General features: G+C 40.2%; 1 protein-coding gene across 4 annotated transcripts; it reads right to left on the bottom strand.

Annotated features, from left to right (window-relative positions):
* Nucleotides 1–1,880: 1,880 nt before the first annotated feature.
* On the bottom strand, nucleotides 1,881–24,794 carry REST (RE1 silencing transcription factor). 4 transcript variants are annotated; one of them, XM_082728604.1, is made up of 4 exons: nucleotides 24,419–24,794; nucleotides 21,153–22,056; nucleotides 15,024–15,107; nucleotides 1,881–7,937 (listed from the first exon to the last, which is right to left on the bottom strand). In XM_082728604.1, the coding sequence occupies exons 2-4, from the start codon at nucleotides 22,045–22,047 to the stop codon at nucleotides 5,599–5,601; spliced, it is 3,318 nt and encodes a 1,105-aa protein (XP_082584730.1). In that variant the 5' UTR covers nucleotides 22,048–22,056; nucleotides 24,419–24,794; the 3' UTR covers nucleotides 1,881–5,598. The 4 variants fall into 4 exon arrangements, with proteins under 4 accessions (XP_082584730.1, XP_082584731.1, XP_082584729.1 ...); XM_082728605.1 differs by lacking the exon at nucleotides 24,419–24,794 and adding an exon at nucleotides 23,611–23,749; XM_082728603.1 differs by lacking the exon at nucleotides 24,419–24,794 and adding an exon at nucleotides 23,435–23,645.
* Between the last annotated feature and the right edge of the window lie 720 nt (nucleotides 24,795–25,514).

Genomic DNA, 25,514 nt, shown 5'->3' on the forward strand with positions numbered 1-25,514 from the left:
AAGGCCCTGGAGCACTTGAAACCATACTCTGAAGAGGCAATTTCTTTAATTTTTAAAGATTTTATTTATTTGCCAGAGGGAGAGAGAGAAAGAATGAGCACAAGTAGGGGGAACAGCAGGCAGAGGGAGAAGCAGGCTCCCCACTGAGCAGGGAGCCTGATGTGGGACTTGATGCCAGGACTCTGGAATAACCTGAGCTAAAGGTAGACACTTAGCCCAGAGCCACCCACGTGTCCCTAAAAAGGCAGTTTCTTAACACTGAAACTTTCCCTCATTACCAAACACTAGCACACTGTTCCTAGCACCTTCACCAATCTGCCTTTATGGAGCTGAGGAGTGTGGGAGTACCCAGGCGGAAGCTCACACGACTATACTGTACTCTACCCACAAATAAGAGTCAAGTCCTCACTGAGACCTGGGGAGAAAAAAAGATGGCCAACAGGACAAGTGTAACTGTATAGCATATGTAAACATCCTAACCAAGGGTAAGTCCCTGGGAAAGAAAGGGACTGAAGACAGACACTTCTAGCCACTCCCTCTTTCATTAAAGGTAACATAGCAAGTCAGACATCACTAGTATTTATATATTCAAGATAAAGGACCCACACAGCCCTGGTTGGGCCAACTTTCATGCTCCTTGTCATTGATTCTACCATTCCAATAAAGTAAGTGTTTAGAAATTTATTTTGCTTTTTGCTGTTAAGGAGTCTTACAAAAGAGGTCAGAGGGTGAATCACTCTCATCAGTATGAAGTATCCATTCTTTAGGACTCAGAACCTTCCAGGTCACTTGCTGTATCAGGACAAAGCAATCCAGTTGTTTTGATGCTTTGCATAGCCAGGTTTCTCTGACACCCTCTCCCTTTTTTTTTTCAACTCAACAAAAACACATTAAAAACACATTTCTCGGACGCCTGGGTGGCTCAGTTGGTTGAGCAGCTGCCTTTGGCTCAGGTCACTGTCCTGGATTCCCGGGATTGAGTCCCCATCAGGCTCCCAGCTCCATGGGGAGTCTGCTTCTCCCTCTGACCTTCTCGCCTCTCATGTTCTCTCTCACGGTCTCTCTCTCAAATAAATAAAATCTTTAAAAAAATAAAATAAAATAAAACAAAACACATTTCTCCATTAACAACAACAACAACAACAACAACAACAACAACAAAAGGCAGATTCTTATTAAAAACATGATTTACTGGGGCGCCTGTGTGGCTCAGTGGGTTGGGGCCTCTGCCTTCGGCTCAGGTCATGATCCCAGGGTCCTGGGATCGAGCCCCGCATCGGGCTCTCTGCTCCGCGGGGAGCCCGCTTCCTCCTCTCTCTCTGCCTACTTGTGATCTGTGTCTGTCAAATAAATATATAAAACCTTAAAAAAAAAAAGATGATTTCCTTTCCTTTGTTTCATTTTCTTCTCAGAAAGAATGCTTAAAACAGTACCTTGGCAGTCAACACTCGGTGTAACTCAACTTATTTTCCCTTCAATGCATCTTTTCCAGTTATGAGTCAAAATGTACCAACACCAGGCCTGCTACTGAGAAAGGATTATTTATGTTAAAGCTGTATGGGAAGGGAGTATATAAGTACATACAGTAAAGCTGGATGTAAGGGAATCTGATTGGGAAAAAATTACTATGTAAAGCATGCCATGGTCTTCGGGTTGTTTCTCCCTGACCTCCATCTCCCAGAAAATTACAGTACAGGAAGATATGCTCTGGACTACTACCCACTGGACTGTCATCCCAAACAACAGACTGCCATGACCCTTCTACCTACCATGGTTTATCAGATGTAAGAATTTTGGAATTAATACACTTCCAATTCTAGCAAAATAAATTTGGTTTCTTTGATCCCTGACATATACCAATAATAAACAAAGGCATGGAAGGCTTTTTAAAACTTTATTTCAACATAACTATGCTTACAGAAATACACTCATACTGGTTAATAGAATGCCATTTAAGCTTAACTTACCCTACACAATTTGGACCAAAGACTTGGTACATGGTTTAAGCTTTAAAAAAAAAAAATTATTTGCAATCTGGTTTATTTCTCATCTATTACAAATGTATATAAAAGATCCTCCCATCAAATGCTGCTAAAGCAGGCAGCAAGAACCTTGAGATATTAACCTTTGGTTTGTCTCGGAAAAATAACACGTATTGCACTGTAAGTTTATAAAATTGGTGCAACAAAACATTGTTGTAATGTTTCAATGCCAGTTTACAAAGATCAATTAACTAATGGATGTTGAAAAGGGTGGGGAGCCTATGTACACAAGTGAAAATGTAAAAGCTATCTGATTTAGTAAAAATTGCATGTAGATTGCAAGTCTACAGAAACGAAGATTCAGATAATTTACCAAATCTGAATTAACACTATCAGCTCAGTTCATCTGCTGAGGTCAACAAGGAAGCTGCACAGACTAGCTGTTTTTTCTGGTTTATGCAAAAAAGAAAATGAAGTTTCTTCCCCAGCTTTTCGGTCCAGAACTGATATACTACAGGCAAGGTATTCCTTCCATTGTCAACATTCATGAGGTGACATGTGATGAGGTCTACTTGGGCTTAAATTTATTTGCATTAGCACTTAAATGCAAAACAGTCCCCAAAGTTAAAGACCACATGACTTTAGAAGTGACTCTAAAAAATAAAATGGCCCTTCTTGGAAGACTAGAACAAAAAACATCCAGCCAATTATAAGAAGCCTTATCAGAAATGTAGCCCCTTACAAATTACACCTCAATTAAAAAAAAAAAAAAAAGTAGCCCCAAAGCAGCTCTGAAAAGAGGAAAAAATATAACTTAATATATCTTGAAGTTCAATGTGAATATAGGTTGAGAAGACAGAAGAGAGATTTTCCTAAGACTACCTAGATTAGGCTTATCATGTATTCTAGTATTCAAGTTTATCTCTAGTTACTAAACATCAATTTACAAATAACATATTCACTTTTTATTCCTTTAACAAAAGGGAAAATTCTAGTTTCAATTCTATCCAGTGGAGGGGAAACTGAGAAAACAAAGATTCAAACAGTTCCATGCAAATATCACATTTTTCAAATGGAAGAACTCCCAACTAAACCAGAAGTTCTTATTACTAACATATTTTTCATTGAAACAATTTTAACAAGTACAAATACATGGCATTAAGGTTCAGAACCTAATATAGGCCTGACAATCAAGTCCTTGTTTTCTGGAAGAAAGGCCTCAAGTCCCACTCAATTTCCAGTAACAATGTTTTCACAGATCAATTTAATAACAAGGGGTTTTAATTTCCTTCATATTTTGTTTTTAGCACTCTAGTCTTAAAAACTAGATAAGAAAATTAGTCCAATTCCCCAGAAGTCTAATTTTTTTTCTTTTGTAGCACTGAACAATCCACAAAACCTCTTCCCCAAATGGATTCCCAATCTCCAATCTGTACTTAACATGAGTCTTTTCATACAGAATGTAAAAGTAACTTACATAAAATGTACCCATGAACATTAAAACTAGTTGTTAGAAAGATTTAACTAGCTTTATAATTTAAGATTTAAAACATAAATATTTGCAGCTTGATCTTCTGTTGACAATGATTGTCGGAGCCGTGAATTCATCTAGAATTCAACATCATTTATAAATTCCCATTCATGCACACAAAACACACACCATTAACACACAACTTACTCTTTTCTTGAGAGAATCTTCTCTTCTTTAAATCTTTGGCCTCCCAGTCAATTCCAAGTTCAAATGTCTTTTAACTCAAACTTCACCCTCAGATTTTTAACAAGTTTTCTACCCACACTTCATCAATGCTTTCCCTAGTCTTTCATGTTGCATTGCCAAACTCTGAAACCTGCCTCAAAGAGATCGCCAGGTGAAAGAAAATAAATGATATATAAAGTGGTTATTTCAGGACAGAACATGGGAGGATCAGAATTGTTCCAGATTCCCTACTGGAATCATACTTTGACTGAAATGAATTAACTGCTATTAGGAAGAAAAATCCTGTTGGATTCTTTCATACTCTTTGGCAACTGGCCAAAGAACCTACCAAGAAAGTTTAGAAGAACACTCTTTCTTAATACTAAGTGCCCCCACAGGAACACCAGGATAGCTGCAATTCATTTGAGGCCTCACCTGTAGAAAGCGGCTGTCACAGGGACAGCCAGGACACCCACTAGTTTGTGGAGATCCCTGAGAAAGTGTGATTTTTTAAAAATCTGGACTGTACTTAGGTTTCACCTGCCTTTTTCACTGTATTCATAGGAAGTAAGTAGCAGCTGGTCTACCAGCACTCATACTACCTCTCTCAACCTAGGTTTGCTGTATCATTGCTATGGCTTTGGAATCTCACAACTGATATTCGGTATACCTTGAAGGAGTAATTATGTCTCCTAATTCCAGGTCTGCAGTTTCCAAACATCATTTACAGTTCTTTATTCAGCTGAGGAGCCATATGGACACCAACCATCTATGTAAAAAGGTCTTCCTCAAATATGTAACTTAACACTGTACATCTAGGAAGTAGTTGTACTAAAACAAGCCAAAAATTTTTACTTATGGTTGGTATCTGAGATTAAAATCCATTTAATAAAGAGCCTAGTGGTTTGTTTAAAGGTCAATATGAGAGCTGTGAACTCACTACATCCATTTAAAATAAATAACTTATGTGAAATACAGATTCCGGCATAGATATAAGATGTGAAATTCAAAATCAATGGATTGAACCTGCATGTTTCATTTGCTCACAAATTTGCACACACTAATATTCTGCAAAAAAGACAATTGCAGCAAAGGAAAAAGAAAACTGCCCTTTTGCAAACAAGACTAAAAGCATCCCTCCAAAGAGGTCAAAATAAACATGCATATATATGTATAAAGTGTTACTGTTCAACAAATACTATTTCTAGAAAAAAATTGAACTGCATAGGTTAAAAAAAAACCAAAACAATGTGCAACATCTTAAGCCATTAAAGCACCAAAAAAAAAAAAAAAACCCACAAATAAAAAACCCAAAACAAACAAAAAAACCACACCAAAATCAATTGTTTTTATGATGATTAACATATACAAATAAGAAATATTGATCAAAACTCAGAAGTAAATACCTGGACTGATACAATGTCCACTGCTGGGAAAATTTTTCTTCAATTTAAATGTCTCTCCTCATCTCTAAAAAAATCTTAAAGTGCTAACTTTATATAAAGCAGGCAAATTCTTCAAGTAATTTGCTATTTAAGTATGCCAATTTTTATAGAACTAAACAAAGAACTAAGAGAAAAAAACTAAAGTGAAACAAGAAGACAGACATGGCAAGGAAAGTGACAAGTTACAGCCAGACAAAGCAACAGAATGCTACAATACCACCTTGGCCTTCTCATTTCAATTAAACGTATAAACTAACAGATTTAGGTGTCTGCTGGTTTAGTACACTACCTTCCTTGGATTTGCTAAAATTTATCCATCAACAGGTATATAGAGTCCTAAGGAAAAGAGTGCCACTTAAAAATCAACATCGGACACTAATTAAAGCAATTTAAAAAATAAAAGGTTGTCTACAACTACAAATGAATATTAAATGTAATAGATCTTATAAACTAAGAAGTGAAGCCTTATCCTAAATTACTCCTGCCCTTTAGCTGCTTTTTCAAGGAAGTAGACATTAACCAAATGGCGATTGAGGTGCTTGCTGTAATCTTTTTCCTTTCTAAAAGAGCGATCACAGAAGATACAAACAAAATCCCCCTCAGCCACTTTGACTGCCAAGGCTTCCTTTGCATTTTTCCTGCTGGTTTCTTGTGGCACTGGCCGGGCCCCATTTAATCCAGAGTCATCGCTACCCTCTGACATGTTGTCACTTAGATCACTTCCATCATGACTATGGATGCCTTCGTCTTCATCCATTTCCTGAGACTCATTTACTGCCATGGTGACAGGAGGTGATGTCACAGCAGTTTTGGACACTGCTTCGTGATTTTCTATTGGCAGGGGAAGCAGCACTGGTGAAACAGGTTCTTCAACTGCTGGCTCTTTGCCAGGGGGGTTCTCTGTTTTGTTCTCATCAGTGTCTATTTCCATTTCACGAAGCTCAGTGTCAGTTAGACACTTAGCATCTAACATTTCACCCTCTGCCATAGTCAAGTTTTGCTCAGAGGATGAAATACCGGCAGATTCCTTGTTAATAGCAGCAAGACCAGCTAGAATCTTCCCTGCCTCTTCTACCTTTTGAAGAGGGGCTTCTTTACTTCCTTCACCTTCAGTGAATGATTTTTGGTCTTTTGACTCCTCTTCTTTTAAGTTTTCCTTTGGCGGTGGTGGTGATGGTGCAGAGAGATCCCGCGTACCTGCACTCCCCTTCAGAAGCTGGCTGTCTTTGACAGGCACTAAGCCAACTTCAATGAGGACCTGCTCCTTCCGAGCCACTTCACTCTGCGTGTTGGGCTTTTCTTTTTTATTATCTTTTCGAGGAGACTTTCTGGGACTTGGTTCCATGTGAAGAGGCGGCTCTGTGGGAGGAGGCGGTTCCCTCTGAACAACCTCCATCTGAGCGGGCCCCCCAGGGGGAGGTGGTGGCTCTGTCTGAGCAGGTCCTATGTGAGCAGGCGCCACTCGAGGAGGGGGCTCCACCTGACCAACCTCCATGTGAGCAGACTCCATGGCAGGGGGCGGCTCTAGCTGAGCATGCCCCCCGGGAGGAGAAGGCACCACCTGAAAAGACCCCTTGGAAGGAGAAGGCGTCATCTGAGGAGACCCCTTGGAAGGAGAAGGTGCCATCTGAGGAGACCCCTTGGAAGGAGAAGGAGCCATCTGAGAAGACCCCTTGGAAGGAGAAGGCGCCATCTGAGAAGAACCCTTGGAAGGAGAAGGCGTCATCTGAGAAGACCCCTTGGAAGGAGAAGGCATCATCTGAGAAGACCCCTTGGAAGGAGAAGGCGTCATCTGAGAAGACCTCTTGGAAGGAGAAAGGGCCATCTGAGCAGGCCCCCCGGGAGGAGAAGGCTCCATCTGAGCAGGCCCCACAGGGGGAGAAGGCTCCATCTCAATGGGCCCCCCAGATGGAGAAGGCTGCATCTGAGATGGCCCCTTCGAAGAAGAGGTGGCCATCTGAGCAGGCCCCTCGGGAGGAGAAGGCACCATCCGAGCAGGCCCCTTCTGAGCAGACTTGCTGCTTTTTTTACCTGACTTGTTCTTCAGACTCTTCTTCTTTGTACTTTTCTTCACGGAAGTATTTTGTTTTTTAGTCTCCTCTACTTTGCTATCACCTTTTGGCACTTCCTGACTACTTTTGGATTTGCCTTCTGCCTTCTTCTTCTTTTTTGTCACAGGTTCCTCATCATTAATAGTATCTTTTAAGGAATGGGCTTCAGTTTCCATCCTTCTTTTGCTTTTCTTGGTTTTACAGGTTGTTTCTGAATTATTTCCTGTATGCACATCCATTTCTTTAGTTTCCATTGCTGATTTGCGTGTTCTGGTAGTCACTTGAGTTGAAGCATTACTAAAAGACTTTTTCTCTTTTGAAACATTATCTTTTTTCTCCATTTTTACAGGCTTCTCATTCTTCTTTCCAGCCACATCCCCCTTTATTTTTGTCTGTTCTGTTTCTTTTTTTTCATTGGTAATATTGTTATCAGGCAGATCAGCCTCTCGTTTTTTGGTTTTCTTTAGTTTCACTTTTGAGACATCCATGGTTTTATTAGGACAAGTAGGATGCTTGGATTTGAAGTGATACTGAAGATTACACTTCTTGGAAGCCGCATAGTCGCACGCAGGGCAATTGAACTGCCGTGGATTAACGTGTAGCTCTACATGTTTTTTGAAGTTACTTCTATCTGCTGTTTTGTAGTCACAATGTGGACAGTTAAGAGGTTTGGGCCCATTATGAACCTGTCTTGCATGGCGGGTTACTTCATGTTGATTAGAGGCCACATAACTGCACTGATCACATTTAAACGGCTTCTCACCTAAAGTAAACAAGAGATGTTAGAGAGAACATAGATTAAGACATGAATTCAAGCCATTTATTAAAATATAAGGAACTGGATATGTTGAAACACACACACACAAACTATTCATTGAAAAGACTCGATCATGCACTTTACATTTACCATATTTATTTGTAGATCTTTTCTCTATCCCTTGACAATGACTCTCATACCAAATGGAAGAACAACGATTTCATTTAACCATCATCTTCTAAAACGTCCATCAAGCTAGAGCTCTTAAACACTATATAGAACAACGATTCATCAAGAAGTACACAACAATTATTGGCAAAGTTGGTTGGGCTATGGATGTGAATTTGGGGGCAAGGGCACTCAAAGAGAAAAAATGTATTTTTTTAAAGAAAAGATCATTTTAATTGTTTTATGTTTCATGAAAACAAATGTACAATGGAATAGAATATATAATTCCCACACTTTTTAACTTGCAAGTTATTTATTATTATTTTTTTAAATAAACATATAATGTATTATTAGCCCCAGGGGTACAGGTCTGTGAATCGCCAGGTTTATCATTTCACAGCACTCACCATAGCACATACCCTCTTCGTAATTCCCGTACATTTTTAAGATAAATTTTGAGACTTCTAAAGAAATATCTTACACTTCAAACTACACTCTCAGACCTTAGATGTAGAAGTTGTAAAAGTTTTGGGCTTAGGGAACAAGAGGTCTTTTCTTTAAATTTAAACCTTTTGCCTATCTCAGCAGGAATAGAGTCAAACTTCACTCAGTCAAGTCATCCAATGCCAGAATTGCTATTTTAAAGCAAAAATATAGCCAAGCCAGAAACCTTCTGATTTTTCTCTGCCTTCTTTTAACAAATGGGTAAAGAAACAGCATAGGTGAGAAAGGGCATACAAATAGATATGGTATGTAAAATAATTGAACAAAGTCATGATCATTAGAGATCATAGGTACATACAATACCAAAACCACCCCCACCCCAAAATTAAAGATAGAAGATTAACACATTCTACCTGAATACATACCCATCTAGATCACACTCTAGTAAATATTACCAAACGGTATCCATACCCCACTGGTCCAATGGAATGCATAGTAGAAAAATGGAAATTGACATTTATGAAAATTCATCTCTCAAACATTCTCAAATTCGTATCAAATCTAATTTTTTCATAAAGCAAATTTCTCAGACATTAAGCTTTACATGATGAGAAAATGTCTGATGATAAAACCAAACTTACCCAGGTACATCAGATTGGTTAGATTGGTTATGTAGAAACCAAAACTTACCGAGGTACATCAGATTGGTTAGATTGGTTATGTAGCTAGCTGGACAACTCTTTTCCATGTTAGACTACTAACAGAGTCACAACCAGAGGTTTCTACAACATGCTTCATTACTCTTGTCCCCTCCAATGAATTACCTCAGTGGACACAAACATTTGCTTAACATATACAGACACAGAATGAGGAAGAAAATTAGTGGCATAATGGTTAAGAACTTTTTTTTAGAATGAGACTATCTGGGAGATCAAATATGGGCTCTTCTCCAACTCACTTTTGAGATCCTGAGCAAGGTACTGAAAACTCTCTAAGGCCCAATTTCTGCATCTGTAAAAATACTTTTAAGCTATGACCTGTAAATAATTTAATCCATATAAAGCACTTAGCATGGCACAGACTTAGCTTGGCACAGCCAAGCAGTCCATATACACTCCCTATAAATCATCACTTTTGAAAATGGTACTTTTAGTATGGGTAAACAAAAGGCAAGATTCATATGTTTATCCTGCCTTTCCATTTAAACCCTACCTCTGAGTAAACAAGTAGCTGATGAATGAAGTTTATCTCTTTAAGAAAATATTTGTGCTGGGGCACCTGAGTGGCTCAGTGGGTTAAGCCTCTGCCTTTGGCTCAGGTCGTGATCCCAGGGTCCGGGGATCGAGCCCCACATCCAGCTCTCTGATCAGCGGAAAGCCTGCTTCCCACTCCCCCCGACCCCTGCGCCTCTCTGCCTACTTGTGATCTTTCTCTCTCTCTCCTGTCAAATTAATTAATTAATTAAAAAATATCTGTGCTAATAAAAGAATTGTAATGCCACTGTATAACCCCTAACAAATGAGAGTATTTACACAGCAAGCATCAAAGTGCAAGCCTCCACCTATGAAATGGTCAGAGAATGGGAGTTCATAAAAACCTATTTAAATTTTGATGGCAAAATTTACTTGTTCCATTCATTCCTTCTCAGTTTTATTTTCTTGCCTTTGAGTCGTGCTTGTATTAGATACAGTCATAAAACTGCATAGGTTTTTAGCACCTAATATATATTTTTTTTGCTTTTTATCAATGATTTTAATTCTTTTCCAATTCTAGTATTCATCTACATTTTTCATCTTTATAAACGTGTCAGATGTCCACTTTATTCCTCCCAAATTAAATTAATATATAGCAAATTCAAAAGAGGAAAGATTTTTATATACTTTACCTATTCTTTTCAAGAAGAATCCAGAAAGAATAACAAAAGGGACTTACTGAAGAGTAATGGGGCATACAATTGATTCTTACTTAGCAAAAAAACACCAAGTTCTGATAAAGCAGCATGGGATGACTGTCAAAAACTATCTCATAGAAGAATGTCATAATATTCTTTTTGACAGAAGTCAGACTATCAGTTAGGGGTAGACCATGGGAGTACTAACCAGAAAGGGTGAGGAGGGAATATTTCTGAGGGTATATAAATGTTTCAGATCTTCCTCTAGGGGGCAGTCAAACAGGAGAAACCATGTGAAGTCCCTGACCTGTCTGCTTCAGACACATGTCTCTGCATTTTCATGTGTGTAAACTGAACCTCAATAGAACACAGTTTAAAAATTTACTCTATACACCTAAAACTAATGTAACATTGTATATACTATACCTCAATAAAAAATACATTTACTGACTGAAAAAGCCCAAACCGCACAGTAAGTTGAATTTGACATGACATACTAAAATGAAAAAAACCACAAAGGCACTGTGAAAAAAACATTCTAGAATTCATTATACCCTCAAACCATAATGTCTTCCAAATAAGCCCACCCTATTCAAATAGTGCCTCCACAATAATTATCAAATACTTGGTGAAAGAAAAATAAACTTATGGTTGAAAAAAGTATTTTCCATTTTAAGAAGAGTAATAAATGGAGATGGAAGTTGGCAAGTTGATGATCTTCTTTAACAACAGCATCCATTACACTCATTGTGGGAAAATATTCAAGATGAATTCCTATGCTAGCAGAACGGGGAACTAGTCAGAGTAATATATAAAAAAATTATTATTAATAGCATATACAAACTGGATGTATTTCATCTGGAATGAGATATTTCACCCAGGATGAAATGACAGCATCTCCACTGAGAAAAAGAAAGGGAGAACTGTGGATAATGTCCGCATATCTCAGACTAGCCTGGTGGTGAAGGATACTTTAATACCATTAGGGAGAAACACCAGTAAAATGGAGAACACCACCAGATAAGGTTATATTAGTGTGTCAATTTTTCACCTCATCAACATTCTGATCCCTTCCTAATTTGGCCTAAAGAAACCAAACTCTATGGTTGGAAATGCTCTAAGGAAATGACCACTGTAGTTTTGCTTTATAAACCCATCTGTCAGCTAAGCTAAAATGTATCAACTCCACAGAGCCTAATTTCTTCCAAAAATGAGAATGAGCACATACTTTTCCTCTCTGAAATACACTCACATGAACAAGGGAAAAAACAAGGCCCAGGGGACCTTAAAAATCAGACTCCAGACCACAGAGAAGACGCGCAATATATTCACTCCATGCAACCCATTAAAAAAAAAAAGACTACCTATCCAATCTGACCTAATTTAGCCTCAGTGTATTTGTGAGGGCTACCAGCAACTTCAATTAAAAGTACTGAAACAGGGACGCCTGGGTGGCTCAGTTGGTTAAGCAGCTGCCTTGGGCTCAGGTCATGATCCAGCGTCCTGGGATCGAGTCCCACATGGGGCTCCTTGCTCGGCAGGGAGCCTGCTTCTCCCTCTGCCTCTGCCTGCCACTCTGTCTGCCTGTGCTCACTCTCTCTCCCTCTCTCTCTCTGATAAATAAATAAAATCTTAAAAAAAAAAAAAAGTACTGAAACATAGGATCTCCTGGAAATAACTGCACACTCATACACAAAACAAACTAACCATGTTTGTTTCCTGTTTGCAACTCAAACTACTGACACCCAGTAAAAGACATAGCTCTGCTCTCTCCATAGGCTGTGGTTCCAATTCTGTTATGCTATAGCTTCTAGAGCCATTTTCTGAGACATAATTTTCTTTTAATGATGTTAATACCTGAAAATGGGAGGGGTGAGGAGTTTAAGGCTAAATCCTAGCTCTTCTGATTTAAAGGAATGACAATTAACCACAGAGAAAACATTTATCCTCTCTGTATCTGTGTCCTAATCCATAAACTAGAATTAAATATTTAAGGGGTACTAAGATCAAAGATAACAAATCCCAATTTCTCAGTACCTGGCATGCATGCAACAAATAGTAGCTATTATTGGGGCACCTGGCTGGTTCAGTCGATAGGGCATGTGACTCTTGAGTCACATGGTTGTGAGTTTGAGACCCACACTGGGTGTAGAGATAACTTAGAAAAATAAAATCTTAAAAAAAAAAAAATAAAAAATAAAAAAATAAAATCTTTAAAAACAGTAGCTACTACTCTTGAAAAGAATTTTAAAATACTTGTTGTACTCTAACAGTAGCTACTGAATATCATCTTTTTAATACAGCTAAGAAATTCAAAAGACAACAGTTAGCAAACACAAAATTATTCCAGCAGAAGTTACTGACTAGTCTAAAACACCACAGACACTTAAAGGGTGACAAAAGTATTACCCATTCAATGAGAAAGATACAAGTATGTTATCATTCTAATCCAGTAAACCAGCAACACTAATAGTGCCTCAACCAGAGAGGACTTCAAATGAGACACAGAAGTAGAATTCAAGCATTCAGATTTGATTTCTAGTGTATATATAATACAGGGCACAGAGACAGAAGAAAAACCCAGTGACACCATGAGAAAGCAAGTAAGACAAATCCAGAAAGGGGGACATTCTATAGGAAAAACGGCCACATTTCTTCAATCCCTTAGTTTAAGTTTCCCCATTGGTAAAATGGGGACAACAACTGAACTTATACATTACTGCATAGTTATAAAGGACAAAAATTAGTTAATTCACATAAAACTCTTAAATGTTTTATTTAAGGGCTAGAGCAGAACTATCAATAGAACATGATGCCTACCCTCAAGGAAACCTGAAAGAGCTTCCCAATGACCCTCAGAAAATGAAACCAGGAAGCACCCCTAAGCAATAAACTCAGGTATCTGGTTAAGTGACTCAACTCAATAGCTTAAGAGATTTAGAAAGAACATTCCAGTATATTAACATGACAAGCACTGAGGGTAAAGAAAAGCTAGCCCACATATTATGTGACTTCTTCATAGCTGCTCAAATAAGAATCTGTACTATAATCAAATGTTACTCAATTACTGACTTAAAACAGCAATATCCAATAGAAATAAAATGCAAGCATATATGTAATTTTAAATTTTCTGATAGTCACATTTACAAAGGTAAAGAAAAGGTATAACTAAATTTTACTACTTATTTAACCCAATATAATTAATGTCATGTGAACATGTAATCAAAACTTAAAAAAAGTTTTTTTTTAAAGTTATGTTTAAGTCATCTCTACACCCAATGTGGGGCTTGAACTCATGAGCCTGAGATCCAGTAACATGCTCCTCCAACTGAACCAGCCAGCCACCCCAAAATAGGTTTTAGGTGCCTTTATTTATATTGTTTGAATTCTGCTATGTATTTTATACATTTCAGTTCAAACTAGCTATATTTCACAAGCTAATAACCATATGTGGCTAGTGGCTACTAGCCACTAGCAGACTGCACAAATTTCAGGCAATTAATGAACCTAATGGACATGAGTTTACATAGACTTCTGTTAACACCAAGATTTTGACATAGCTTCCCTACAGGGGTATATATTCTAAATTTGGAAGTCGAGTATTCTGTTCAGTTGTGGTGGTTCACCAAGGTTCAAGGGTGAATTATAGCCAAAATGAATTGTGCTAAGACCACCTATGCTGCTATTTACTTTTTAACTTTGCCATCTATCTACTTTGATAATGGGGACCAATTCTGGTTAGTGATCACCATTATTCCAGTCATTGGAGTGGACAAATCTCCCACTGCATTTATAGTCCTGCATTTTATCTAGTATAGGTTAATAAATTGAGATCCTGGATTATCTATTATTCTTTAAAGTTTGGCTTCTGTAAATTAGTTCACAGAAGCCCTATCAGCTCTCAAAAAAGGACAAACCCACATTTCAGGACCTGACAAGTGAAGAAGGAATTAGAAACCACACTATGAAATGTGGTGTTATATTGCGTTGGGAGTGGGGGAGAGGGTGAGAAGGTAGGCACTGCTCAAAATGTACGAACCAGTGTTGGTCTATAACAGCATTTCAAGTTTTATTAGTCAGAGAACTTGAAGATCTGGTGGAAATTATGGACCGTCCACCCAAGAACAGTGCATGTGCCTTTTATACTCAGTTTCAGAGTTTCACTATAGATTCCTTCTTAAGAACCTAAATTTAGGGGCGCCTGGGTGGCTCATTGGTTGAAGCCTCTGCCTTCAGCTCAGGTCATGATCCCAGGGCCCTGGGATCGAGCCTCGCATCGGGCTCTCTGCTCAGCGGGGAGCCTGCCTCCTCCTCCTCTCTCTCTCTGTCTGTCTGTCTCTCTGCCTACTTGTGAAATGTCTGTCAAATAAATAAAAATAAAAAAAAAAAGAACCTAAATTTAGATAGTGTCACATGAATACAACACTGATTTTTAACTCTGATTTCTAAATTAAAAATAAATCATAAATTGATTTTTAAAATAAACAAATAAATCATTAATAATGACCCAGTTTCAGGTCTAGAAGGATTTTGTTATAATGATGTATGGTTTACTAAAAATCATAGAAGGGTTCCCATTTCTTACCAACCTGAATGAGTACGCATGTGTCTAGTTAGATGAGTCTTCTGAGAACTTGAGTAAGGGCAGAGTTCACATTTATATGGGCGTTCCCCTGAAAGAATAGAAGGGTTAGGGTTTAAATATGATAAAATAAGGTAAATAAAATCCTCACTAACAATAAACACAATATTCAGTACTGAGCATTTTTTGATAAGGATTCTTTTTCCTATTCCTGGCAAAATAGTCCATTTTTTATTATAGATAAGTAAATGATTTAATTCAGAATTCACATAACTACATTTCAGCTTTGCGGACAAAAAAGATCACTGGCTTTCTGAATTCTCATAGCCCTTTTATTTTCCATAGTAATGCTACAAACTCTCGCATTAAATATTAAGAACTGAATAATTACATTGATAAGGTATCAAGGAGCACCCTTAAAAAAAAAATCAGAATTACCCTTAGGAAAAAATCTACCCAAATTTTCTCATGCTATCACTCAGAAATTTATTTATTTATTGGGATTTTTGTGAAGGGTAAAGCTATCATTTAAAATTGCTGCTTAAAACCAAGAACATGTAAGTGGGGATGCTTAAGCTAAAAATTTCAAGTAGGCAGACAGACATTTCACAGAACAGATCAGTGTTAAGGTAAATCCTGCTCATAAACCCATAAGCACTGACAATAACCGAAGATGAGAAGATAAAGATTTCAGTACTAAAGAATTTAAGACTTCAACGGCAGGAAATATATGTTTTTGGGACATGGTTTGTCAAACACTAAACAGATTTTTTAAAAAGCTTCACACACACACACACACACACACACACACACATATACACAGGCCTAACAATTTGTAATTTCTTTTCATCTGGTTTTGGCCACAAGATAATAATTACAACCCTGGGCAAGTTTCCTCATTCGAAGTAAAAGCACCTTCACTTACTGGAATTGTGAGAATTTAAATGTAAGATAATACACACAGAACATCTGATATTGTGCCTGGCACATAGTCAAGCCCTCAATAATACCAGTTATTATTTTGTCTATACAGTAAGTTACAGTAACAGATGTGTCTAGTAAAATGGACATGGGAAAGAAAAAAAACAAGTGAAAATAGAGGAATACTGTAATGAGTAGGAAACGTGTTCCTAGTAGCCATACAGCTGTTATTAGCTGGTAGCTATAGGTCAGCTATAAATAAGTCCTATCAATAGAATTTTAGCTTAAAATATGTTGAAAGTATTTCTATAAACATATATAAATGACAGATAAGCACATGCAAAGATCCTCAATATCTTTACCCATGTGGGAAATGCAAATCAAAACCACAATGAGATGAAGACTTCGCAGCCATGAGGATGGCTATAATCAAAGGACAGATGTTAGAGTATTGGTCTGGGTATGGAAAAATCAGAACACTCATACAATGTGAAACTGTAAAATAGTGCAGCCACTTTGGAAAATAGCTTAGCAGTTCCTCAAATGACTGAACAGTTACCATATTGCTCAGCAATTCTACTCCTAGGTATGAACAGTTGACCCTTGAACAACATGTGTTTGAACTGTTCAGGTCCATTTATACGTGCTTCCCACCCTCCCCCCAACAAATATAGCACAGTTCTGTAAATTTATTTCCTCTTCTTCTGGATTTTTTTTTTTAAACATACCTATATCCATTCATTCGTTCACTTATTTATCTGAGAGAAAGAGATATGGAGCAAGGGCAAGACAGAGGGAGAGAATGCCATGCAGACTCCCCCCAGAGTGCCGCCCAGAGACCAGAGAACCTCTATCAAAATCAAGTCAGATGCTTAACCCACTGAGCCACCTAGGCTCCCCGTCATGAATTTTCTTACTAAGATTTTTTTTCAAGCTTACTTTACTCTAAGAATACAGTATATAATACATACAACTCATAAAATGTTTAATTAACTATGTTACTGGTAAGGCTTCTGGTCAATAGTAGGCTCTTAGTGGTTAAGTTTTGGGGGAGTCAAAAGGTATGTGCAGATTTTCTACTGCCCCTAAATTCTGCACTGTTCAAGGGTCAACTGTACATATCCAACAGAAATAAAAATTTGTCCACACAAATGTGTGTATGAATGTTCATGGAAGAATTAATTATTCACAACAGCCAAAAAAGGGAAAACAATCCAAATATTCTGATGAATGGATAAACAAAACATGGTATCCCTACAAGAGATTATCTGGCAGCAAAAGGAAAACAAGTACTGTGCACAGGACATGAATGAACCTTGAAAACATTATGCTAAGTTAAAAAAGGCAGTCACAAAGGACCATATATTATTGTATGATTCTGTTTATCAGAAATGCCTAGAATGGGCCAATCCACATTGTATGGTATGTAAAACGCATCGCAATTAAGCTGTCACAAAAAGAAAAGTTAATGGAAGAAATATCAAATACCATTATAGATAAACAAAGGGATCAATTAAGAATAATTTAAATTCTTTGTAAGAGAAAAGATTGCTTCTATCTGTGCAACTACGAAACAGGCATAAATACTCTAGAAAACTTAGTGATTTTTCAGTCACACATAGAGGCAAAAATGTCATCTTTTAGAATTTGTGAACTGGTGTGTTTGGTTTTTTTTTTAAGATTGTATTTAATTTATTTGAGAGATAGAGAGCGAACAGTGGAGAGGAATAGAGAGGTAAGGGAGATGGTGGCTCTCTGTGAAGCGAAGAACCCGATGAGGGACTCGATGCCTTCTGTGGGATCATGACCAGGGCCAAAAAAGGCTGATCCTCAACCAACTGAGCCATCCAGGCACCCAGAATTTGTGAACTGATTAAAATGATCAAACCCACAAAATTAAAAATCTTTTAATTGAAGACTCAAATGAAAATCCTCAGCCTATCACATATTACTCACAAAAAACCCCTGAACTTTGATTCTTAGTCTTAGTTGTATAGTATGACCTTGGACACATCACTTCAGGGTTTCCTCTCAGTAAACACAGGCTATTATAATTTAGTTCCTCCATAGATTGTTCTGCAGATTAGCAGAGAAGTACTCAACACTGGCCATTCGAAGAACAGAAGAAACCCATTAAGTGAATCTGAAAACTAAGTTACTTAAATGAGAAGTGAGTCTATTATTTATCTCTACTTTTCAGCATTAAATGAATTTATTTTCCTTTATAAACACAATTTTCAGAACCATGCATTTAACACCAGAGATACCCAGAATTTACATAATTGAAATATTATCCTCCCAATGCATACACTACCAAATTGTTTCAAAATGCTTACCAAAAATTTAAAAAAAAAAATTCACAAAGATAACATTAGGAAGAAAAAAAATCTTCTCAATAAAGTTCAACACTAAAATTTGTGGGGGAAGGGGAAGACACTAAAATGTGAAATGAGATACATAAAACCAATGTTACCTTACTGAGAAAATATCAACTTTAAATTAATGGGAAGAAAAATTTATTGATGGTACAGTTAAGCATATAAAATACATCCATTAAAAATTAGTCAACTAAACTGCAGTTAAAATAAACTACTATATAAAAAACATTATAAATGGCCAAGAGTTCTTGGTTTTCTTTCCCCCCTGCTATTTTATTTTATTTTTTTTTATAAGAGCATGTGCCCCTGCAAGCAGGGGTAGAGGTAGAAGGAAAGGAAGAGAGGCAGACTCCCCCTTCGAGCACAAAGGATCCATGCAGGGCTCCATCCAGGACCCTGAAATACGACCTGAGCCAAAATTTAAGAGTTAAGTCAGAGGTTTAAGCAACTGAGCCACCCAGGCACCCCAAGAGTTCTTGTTTTAAAAAACAAACAAACAAAACAAAAAATGCTTTACATTAAAAAATTGGAATACCAACCCCCCCCCCACAAAACTGGAAATACACACAAAATACTAAAAGAAACCTTTTCCAGTTCTTTCTGTTTTCTTTTTGGTTCTAGAAATATTCTTAAAATTTGACAAATTTAGATTTACAGTTGAAAACATTTTTAGCTTTTATGGGAAACATGAATTATCAAAATATAACTGACAAAATCAAAATGTATTAAGACAAAAGCACTGGGGTACTGATCAGAATATTCTCTATATTGACTTGCATGGTGGGTAGGAGTACATGTATTTGTTCAAAGTCATCAATTATGCTTCAATCAAAACAATTCATCAAAGTGTACAGATAAAAGTCAGGCCATGGCTACTACCTGAAAGCTCTACAGATCACAGCCAATCCAAATTAAGCCCCAATGTTTTAAAAAAACTGTTAAATGAATATGAAGTAATTATGGCTGAAGTATATAGAATAGCTAAGACTTATTTTAAGATATTGTACATGAGGTTTTGTCTGTTTAATTCAAACTATTAAGTGATTAATGGGATAGGATTTCCAAGTAACTCTGACTTCCTATGCCATGTAATTTTTAAATATTTGAACTTCTAGACTTTGGAAACTAAAATGGTTTTAAAACATGTTGACAGTCACAGGTTCTAACAAATTCTAAAGGATCTCCAAACATTTTTACTTGACTAGGTTTTAAGGCCATACACGTAATACTGGAGCATTCTCCTGGAGCTTAGAATCTTGCCACAGACACCCCCCCCCGCCTTTTTTAAAGTTTATTTGCGAGGAAGAACGCATCCCATGTGAGGGAAACAAGCCAACTCCACCCAAACAGAGCTTGATCCCACCACGAGAGATTATGACCTGAGCTAAATATCAAGAGTCAGGCGCTCAACTGACTGAGCCATCCAAGTGCCCTCACATCTTTCTTGTGACTGAATTTCATCTGCAAGTTTTACTGTTTAAGTCTACCACAATTCAGTAAAGCACTACTGATTCCCCTCCTCACTGTGCCCTACTTTACCTGTGGGGTTCAGTCCAGTGATAACTCCTGCAAAACGGATCTGATGCAAACAGCATCCTAAAACCCCTTTTTACTTGTGATCCAGACCACTATACTAGATTACTCTATCCGATTTTGTTCAGACCGCTAATCAGCGCTAATCAGTCCTCAAAGGTACCAATTCTTAGCAGAAAAATGTGAGAAAACTACCAGGAAGTTGCAAACATTTCCTTAAAAAATGAGACTCTTTGGGGTACCTGGCTGGCTCAGTCAGTGGCACATGCATCGCTGCCATGATGGTCTTTCAGGGTGCTGAGGAGAAATGGGGGAGTAACCACGAACAGACAGGGTTTCGTTTTGGTTGAAGATATCCTAAAAATGGACTGTGGTGATAGTTACACACCTCTGTGAATATACTAAAACCAGGGAATTTTAACTTTAAATGGATGAATTCTGCAGTAGTGGACTGTATCTCAACAGAACTGGTATTTACCAAAAAAATTGCCAAATGTGGTAAAATATCATTAACTAATGAGTACAGGTAACGAGTAGTACATGTTGGTATTTTGAGATGTTTGAAATTTTTCGTATTTTTAATGTTGTTCCATTTTTTTTTGATAGAGTAACTTACAAACTAGAAAGGTTCTCTTACCTGTATGAGTTTAAACATGCTGAAAGACATTGTTTTTTACCTGAAAAATAGCTTCATTTTTCACGTGTGTTTGCTTTCTCAGGAAAATGATTTCAAGTGTGGTAATCCCACCAGTTTTTTAAAAACTAACTTTTCACATTTCTAGGTTTTGCAGACAAGGTTAAGTTGTTCCACTCAGGAACTCAATACCAAGATAATTTATCTTAAAAGTTTATGGCTTCTGTGAAATGGATCTATGCAAGGGTTAATCACTGAGTTTTCCTTTTTGTCTAAGTTCTCAATTGCTTTAAGAAACTATGCTGCATCTTAGATGTATTCACTACTAACTAAACACATCTTCTAAAAAAAAAAAAAAATAGTCCAATTTAATTAAATGATCTACTTCAAGTTGTCAGAATAAAAATTTTAACAAGAACATGGATAATATCTGTCTTAGTCATTCTGTGAAGTAAGTGTTCTTCACTTATCCTCAATCCCGAAGTTATTATCGCCATGGAGAGAGAAACTAAAGCACAGAGATTAAGTTGACTTATTCAAGGTCACAAAGACAGCAAATAATGGGACCAGAACTTGACCCCAGAATCCCTTCTTCAGTGCTACTTTAACAGCCTACTAAATTTTAACTATCAAAAGTGAACTCAACTTATGGACTACAGGGTACTCTTACCTGTATGAGTTCGAACATGTTGAACGTAATTATTTTTTCTATCTGAAAAATAGTTGCATTTTCCACATGTGTATACTTTCCTTGGAAAATGGTTTCTTAAGTGTTTCCTCCAGTGATATTCGCTTACTGTGGTATACGTGCAAATGATGCACTTGTAGACTCGCTCATTATCCCCAGCTCTGGTGTGGTGTTTCAGGTGAGCAGTATAGTGATCATACCGATTGGTATTATAGCCACAGCGGTCGCAGCGAATGGGGCCCTTGGAGAAATCTCCCTCCTCTGCAGTGGAAGACCCAGATTCTCTGGCTTTTGCTTGCTTCTCAGCACTTTCTTCCACGAAAAATTTCTTGGCACTATGAACTCTGATATGATGCACAAACTGCTCCTCAGATTCAGCTTCATACTGGCATGGCTTACAGCGAAAAGGTTTGCTCTTCAAGTTCTTGCATTTGTCCTCCGCTCCAGGGGTTTCGGGGGGAAGATCTTTATTTGAGCTGTAAATTTCTGGGGCAGCTGATACCTCAAACACAGGCTGTGGTTCTACAACACTGAGTTCCAAACTTTCCAGTTCCATGTTTTCCAATCCACTGGGTTCACCTTTGATTTCAGCAGACTCCTCAAGTCCTTCTCCATCACTATCTGAAAAATTGTTATCTCCGACAGGCATCAATTCTGCCATCTGTCTTTCTTCACCAACCAGGTAATCACAGCAGCTGCCATTCACTTCCCCAGTTAAGGCCACATTTGCCAACATGATAAGCTGAGGCGCAGCCAACTCAGCTTTGGAGAGGTCATGCAAGTCATACATGTCGTTAGGCAAGGCCATGCCAATGTTGCCACTGCCCGTGAACAGCCCTCCTCCTCCAGAAGACTGCCCCATTACCTGGGTGGCCATGACTGTATTCTGAATTCAAAATAAGACAAAAAGTACAAAACCAGTTTAAACACAACATCCAAAACATTGCTCCAATACTTCATTAACTTAAAAAAAGGTATTTATCAAAAATAATCTTTCAATACAATGAGCTTTGTTAATCACTAAAATTAAAGCTTTGAAGTATTTTTGTACTACCAAATTTTCCTTATTGCAATCACCAAAAAAATCTCTATTATCCCTACAAAAATGTCTATCAATTGTCTGACATAACTCATCCATCAACTAGGCCTACCACTGGCTTGTCTTCCCTCAAGCACTTTCAATTTTTCTGGTGAAAAAATAACTTCATTTTTATGTTAATTAAAATTATTTTTCAATTCAATACATGAATAGTAAACTGCTGTCCTCTCAATTCCCCCTTTCCACAGTTTACTAGTCAGAAAAGGGAGAACCCCCCAAAACTATACTGTTCATTTGTTAAGTACAAACCTATCTGGACAGTAGAAGCCTGTAGTAACTGGTCAACTGAACTGAATTTCATATAAACTCAACTAACTCCAGAAAAATAAACCACTGTGAAAAAGTACCACTTAAGTTTATTTTAATAACTAGACCCGTTTTAAAGAAAAAGAAAAAGCAGAACTTTTTTCCTTGTTTTTTTTTTTTTTTTTAAAGGAAGCTCCGTGTATTCAAAACTTCACATATTAAAGAAACTTTCAAACCCTCTAATAACCGTACCACTCAACCCGACCATCAGCAACTTTCTTGCATTGTGCTTGACTTGGCCTACTTGCTTAGGGGAAGCCATTACAAGATCACCTTCTTGAAAACATGTTGGGCTTTTAAAGTCGCCTTAACCACGTCACTTTCCAATCTAGAAGGTGCTATTCTCCAACTGAGTGCTGTCTTGCAAATTAGAAGAAGCAAAGTAAGTGGCAAGCACTCAAAAAATCGAATCGAACTCCAAACCCCAAAAGCAGTCCGTTTCACCCAGGTGCATTAAACACAAACCGACCGAGTTATAATGTACCAAAACTTGGAATCAAATGCCATCACAGAAAACAAACTGAGGGCCAGAGCAGTCCCAGGGCTTAACAGCCCAGGCTACTCGGCAATTTATCCAAACATCGACTTTTCTAATACCGCCCCCCCCAACCCTAACTACCGTCCCTAAAGGAATTTTCACGTTTGTCAGGAAGGCCGTCTAAGCACAGCCCGAAAACCCGACGTGTTGCACGAATTCCTATGTGCGGCTGCCACCAGCGCCTGCCTCGGCGGCGGCATTCCTGACTGAAATAGGCATTCGGCCATTTTCTCAAAATACCAAACACAAAGCAGCTCTTTGCAAACTCGGGCGCTCTCGCTTCCTCTCGGCTGGGCCCGCTCACTGCACACATTTACACACCAACTCGCGGGAGTTGCCCCAACACTCGTCCCGAAGCTTCTCCTGAGTTCCCCAACACTGAGAAAAGCAAGGTGGGCAAAGTCGGGGCGCCGTTGGGCCAGACCAAGTCTTCCCCATTCAGGGCTGCCCCCTCCCCGGCCCGCGGGCCCGAGTCCGGGAAGAGGAAGGAAAGTTACCGCGTTGCCGGCGTCCTAGCTCCTCTCACCGCCCCTGGGCTCACCCTCCGCAGAGGGCCCGGGAGGCTCCGCGGGCGCCCTCCCGAGGCGTCGGGCCCCTAGCGCCGGAGGGGGCCCCCACGCGCGCTGGCCGCCTCCCCCGCGCCCCGGAAGTTTGCGAACTCACTCCCCCACCGCGCCCCGCGGGACGCGCGCCCCGGCCCCGCCAGCTCGGGCGCCGAGGTGGTCGGGTGCGGAGGGCCGAGGCGGCGGGGCGGCCCAAGAGCAGAAATCGCTGTCCAGCCCCATTGGCGGAACCGCCCGGGCCGCGGGGCTGACTCAACCCGCCCGGCCGCACTCAACGGCGCCTTCCGGCGAAAGGGAGAGGCCGGAGAGGGAGGGGGACGCGAGGGCCGCGGGCCGACGAGGGGCTGCGGCGGGACCTGGGAGCAGGAGGACGGGGAAGAAGTTTCAGGACCAGCGCCACAAGCAGCTCCGCTCCTCAGGACTGACTCGAAGGACGCTCGGGCCCGTGCGGAGGCGACGGCCCAGCCTCGACTGGGGAGGGGGTCCTGGCTCCACACCGCTCCCCAAGGACGCCCCCGGCCCAGCCCCCGGGCCGCGCCGGTGTAACCCGATCCCGCTCGGCCGCCCGCCCCCGCCCCGCGCTGCGGCCGCCGCCGGAGCCACAGTATCTGCAAATCAGCCCTGGACAGCGCCTCGCTCCGCGTCCTTCCGCGCCCTCCCCCTGCCACTGCCGCCGCCGCCGCCGCCGCCCGGCCGGCCCTCCCCCACCCCGACCGAGCCCCCAGCCCTGAGCCGCGCTTACCGGCCTTCCTAGGCGACGAGGGGCGGGAGACCCGGCGCCGCCGCTCCTTCTCCGACTACTTTTCTTTGTTGCTGGAGTTTCGGGGGGAGGGGTGGGGGAGGATGGAAAAGTTGGGCGCTGGGGACGTCGAGGCCCGCAAAGGCCCAGGAGTGGGACTGCAGAGAATGCTCAGGCCGCCGGCTCTCGCTCTGCCGTCCCGGCCACCGCCGCCGCCGCCGCCGCCGGGGTCTGTGGCCCGGGGCCTCGGCGGCGCTTGTTCTGCTGCTGCGCCGCGAGCTCGCGGGAGCCGCACATTCCAGCACAGGAGGCTGCGCCGCGCACCCTGCCCGCGCCGCCGCCGCCGCCGCCGCCGCCCGCGGGACACGCCCCCTCCACCGCCCGCGCGCGCCCGCGGGACACGCCCACCCCGCCGCCCGCGCGCGTGGCCGCCCGGCGCGCCCCGCCCCTTGCGAAGGGGGTTGCTCTGGGCCCTGGCTGGGCTGTGGGCGCGCCTACCGGGAGCCGCACCTAATCCGCCCGGCCCCTCACTCCTGCCCTTACGTCAAAAAAGAGGCGAGCCCCGGTCCCTTTCTCGATTTCTTCATAAACAAACGACAGAAAAGCTGCCCCTAGCCCTGGCGTGCAGGGATGAGAATAGATCTGTTAAAAGAAAAATCTGCAGGCTTTGACCGTTCTCTTTAGAACCACTGTCTAAAGCGTTTCGAGTGTAAAGCTCTCGAAAATACCCTTTAGAATCTCTTGAAATCTCCACCCATAGCCACCCTTAACTAATTAAACGTTAAGCTCACGCGGTAGAAACGCATCCCAAATTTTGAACAATAAGCGAAGAAAATGCAGCCAGTTTCTGAGTTGTGAGAAGAAAATGTCTCGGTCAGATCACGGACTCAAAACAGAACTGAGGGGACAAGTCCATAGACCTGGCCAGTAGCAGGTCATTCCTGAGCCTTCGAAACACGATTTCAGCGGAGCAATTATCCTCAGATTACAAGGACAGTAAAGCAGAGGGTGAGGACATGGAGGCTGCCTGGTCACCACGTGTGGGAGAGGAACCTGGCTTCCCTGTTTATAGAGTGGCGCAACCTAAAAGAGAAAGAGA

Source organism: Mustela nivalis, assembly GCF_964662115.1.
Source record: "Mustela nivalis genome assembly, chromosome: 4".
Lineage (NCBI taxonomy): Eukaryota > Metazoa > Chordata > Mammalia > Carnivora > Mustelidae > Mustela > Mustela nivalis.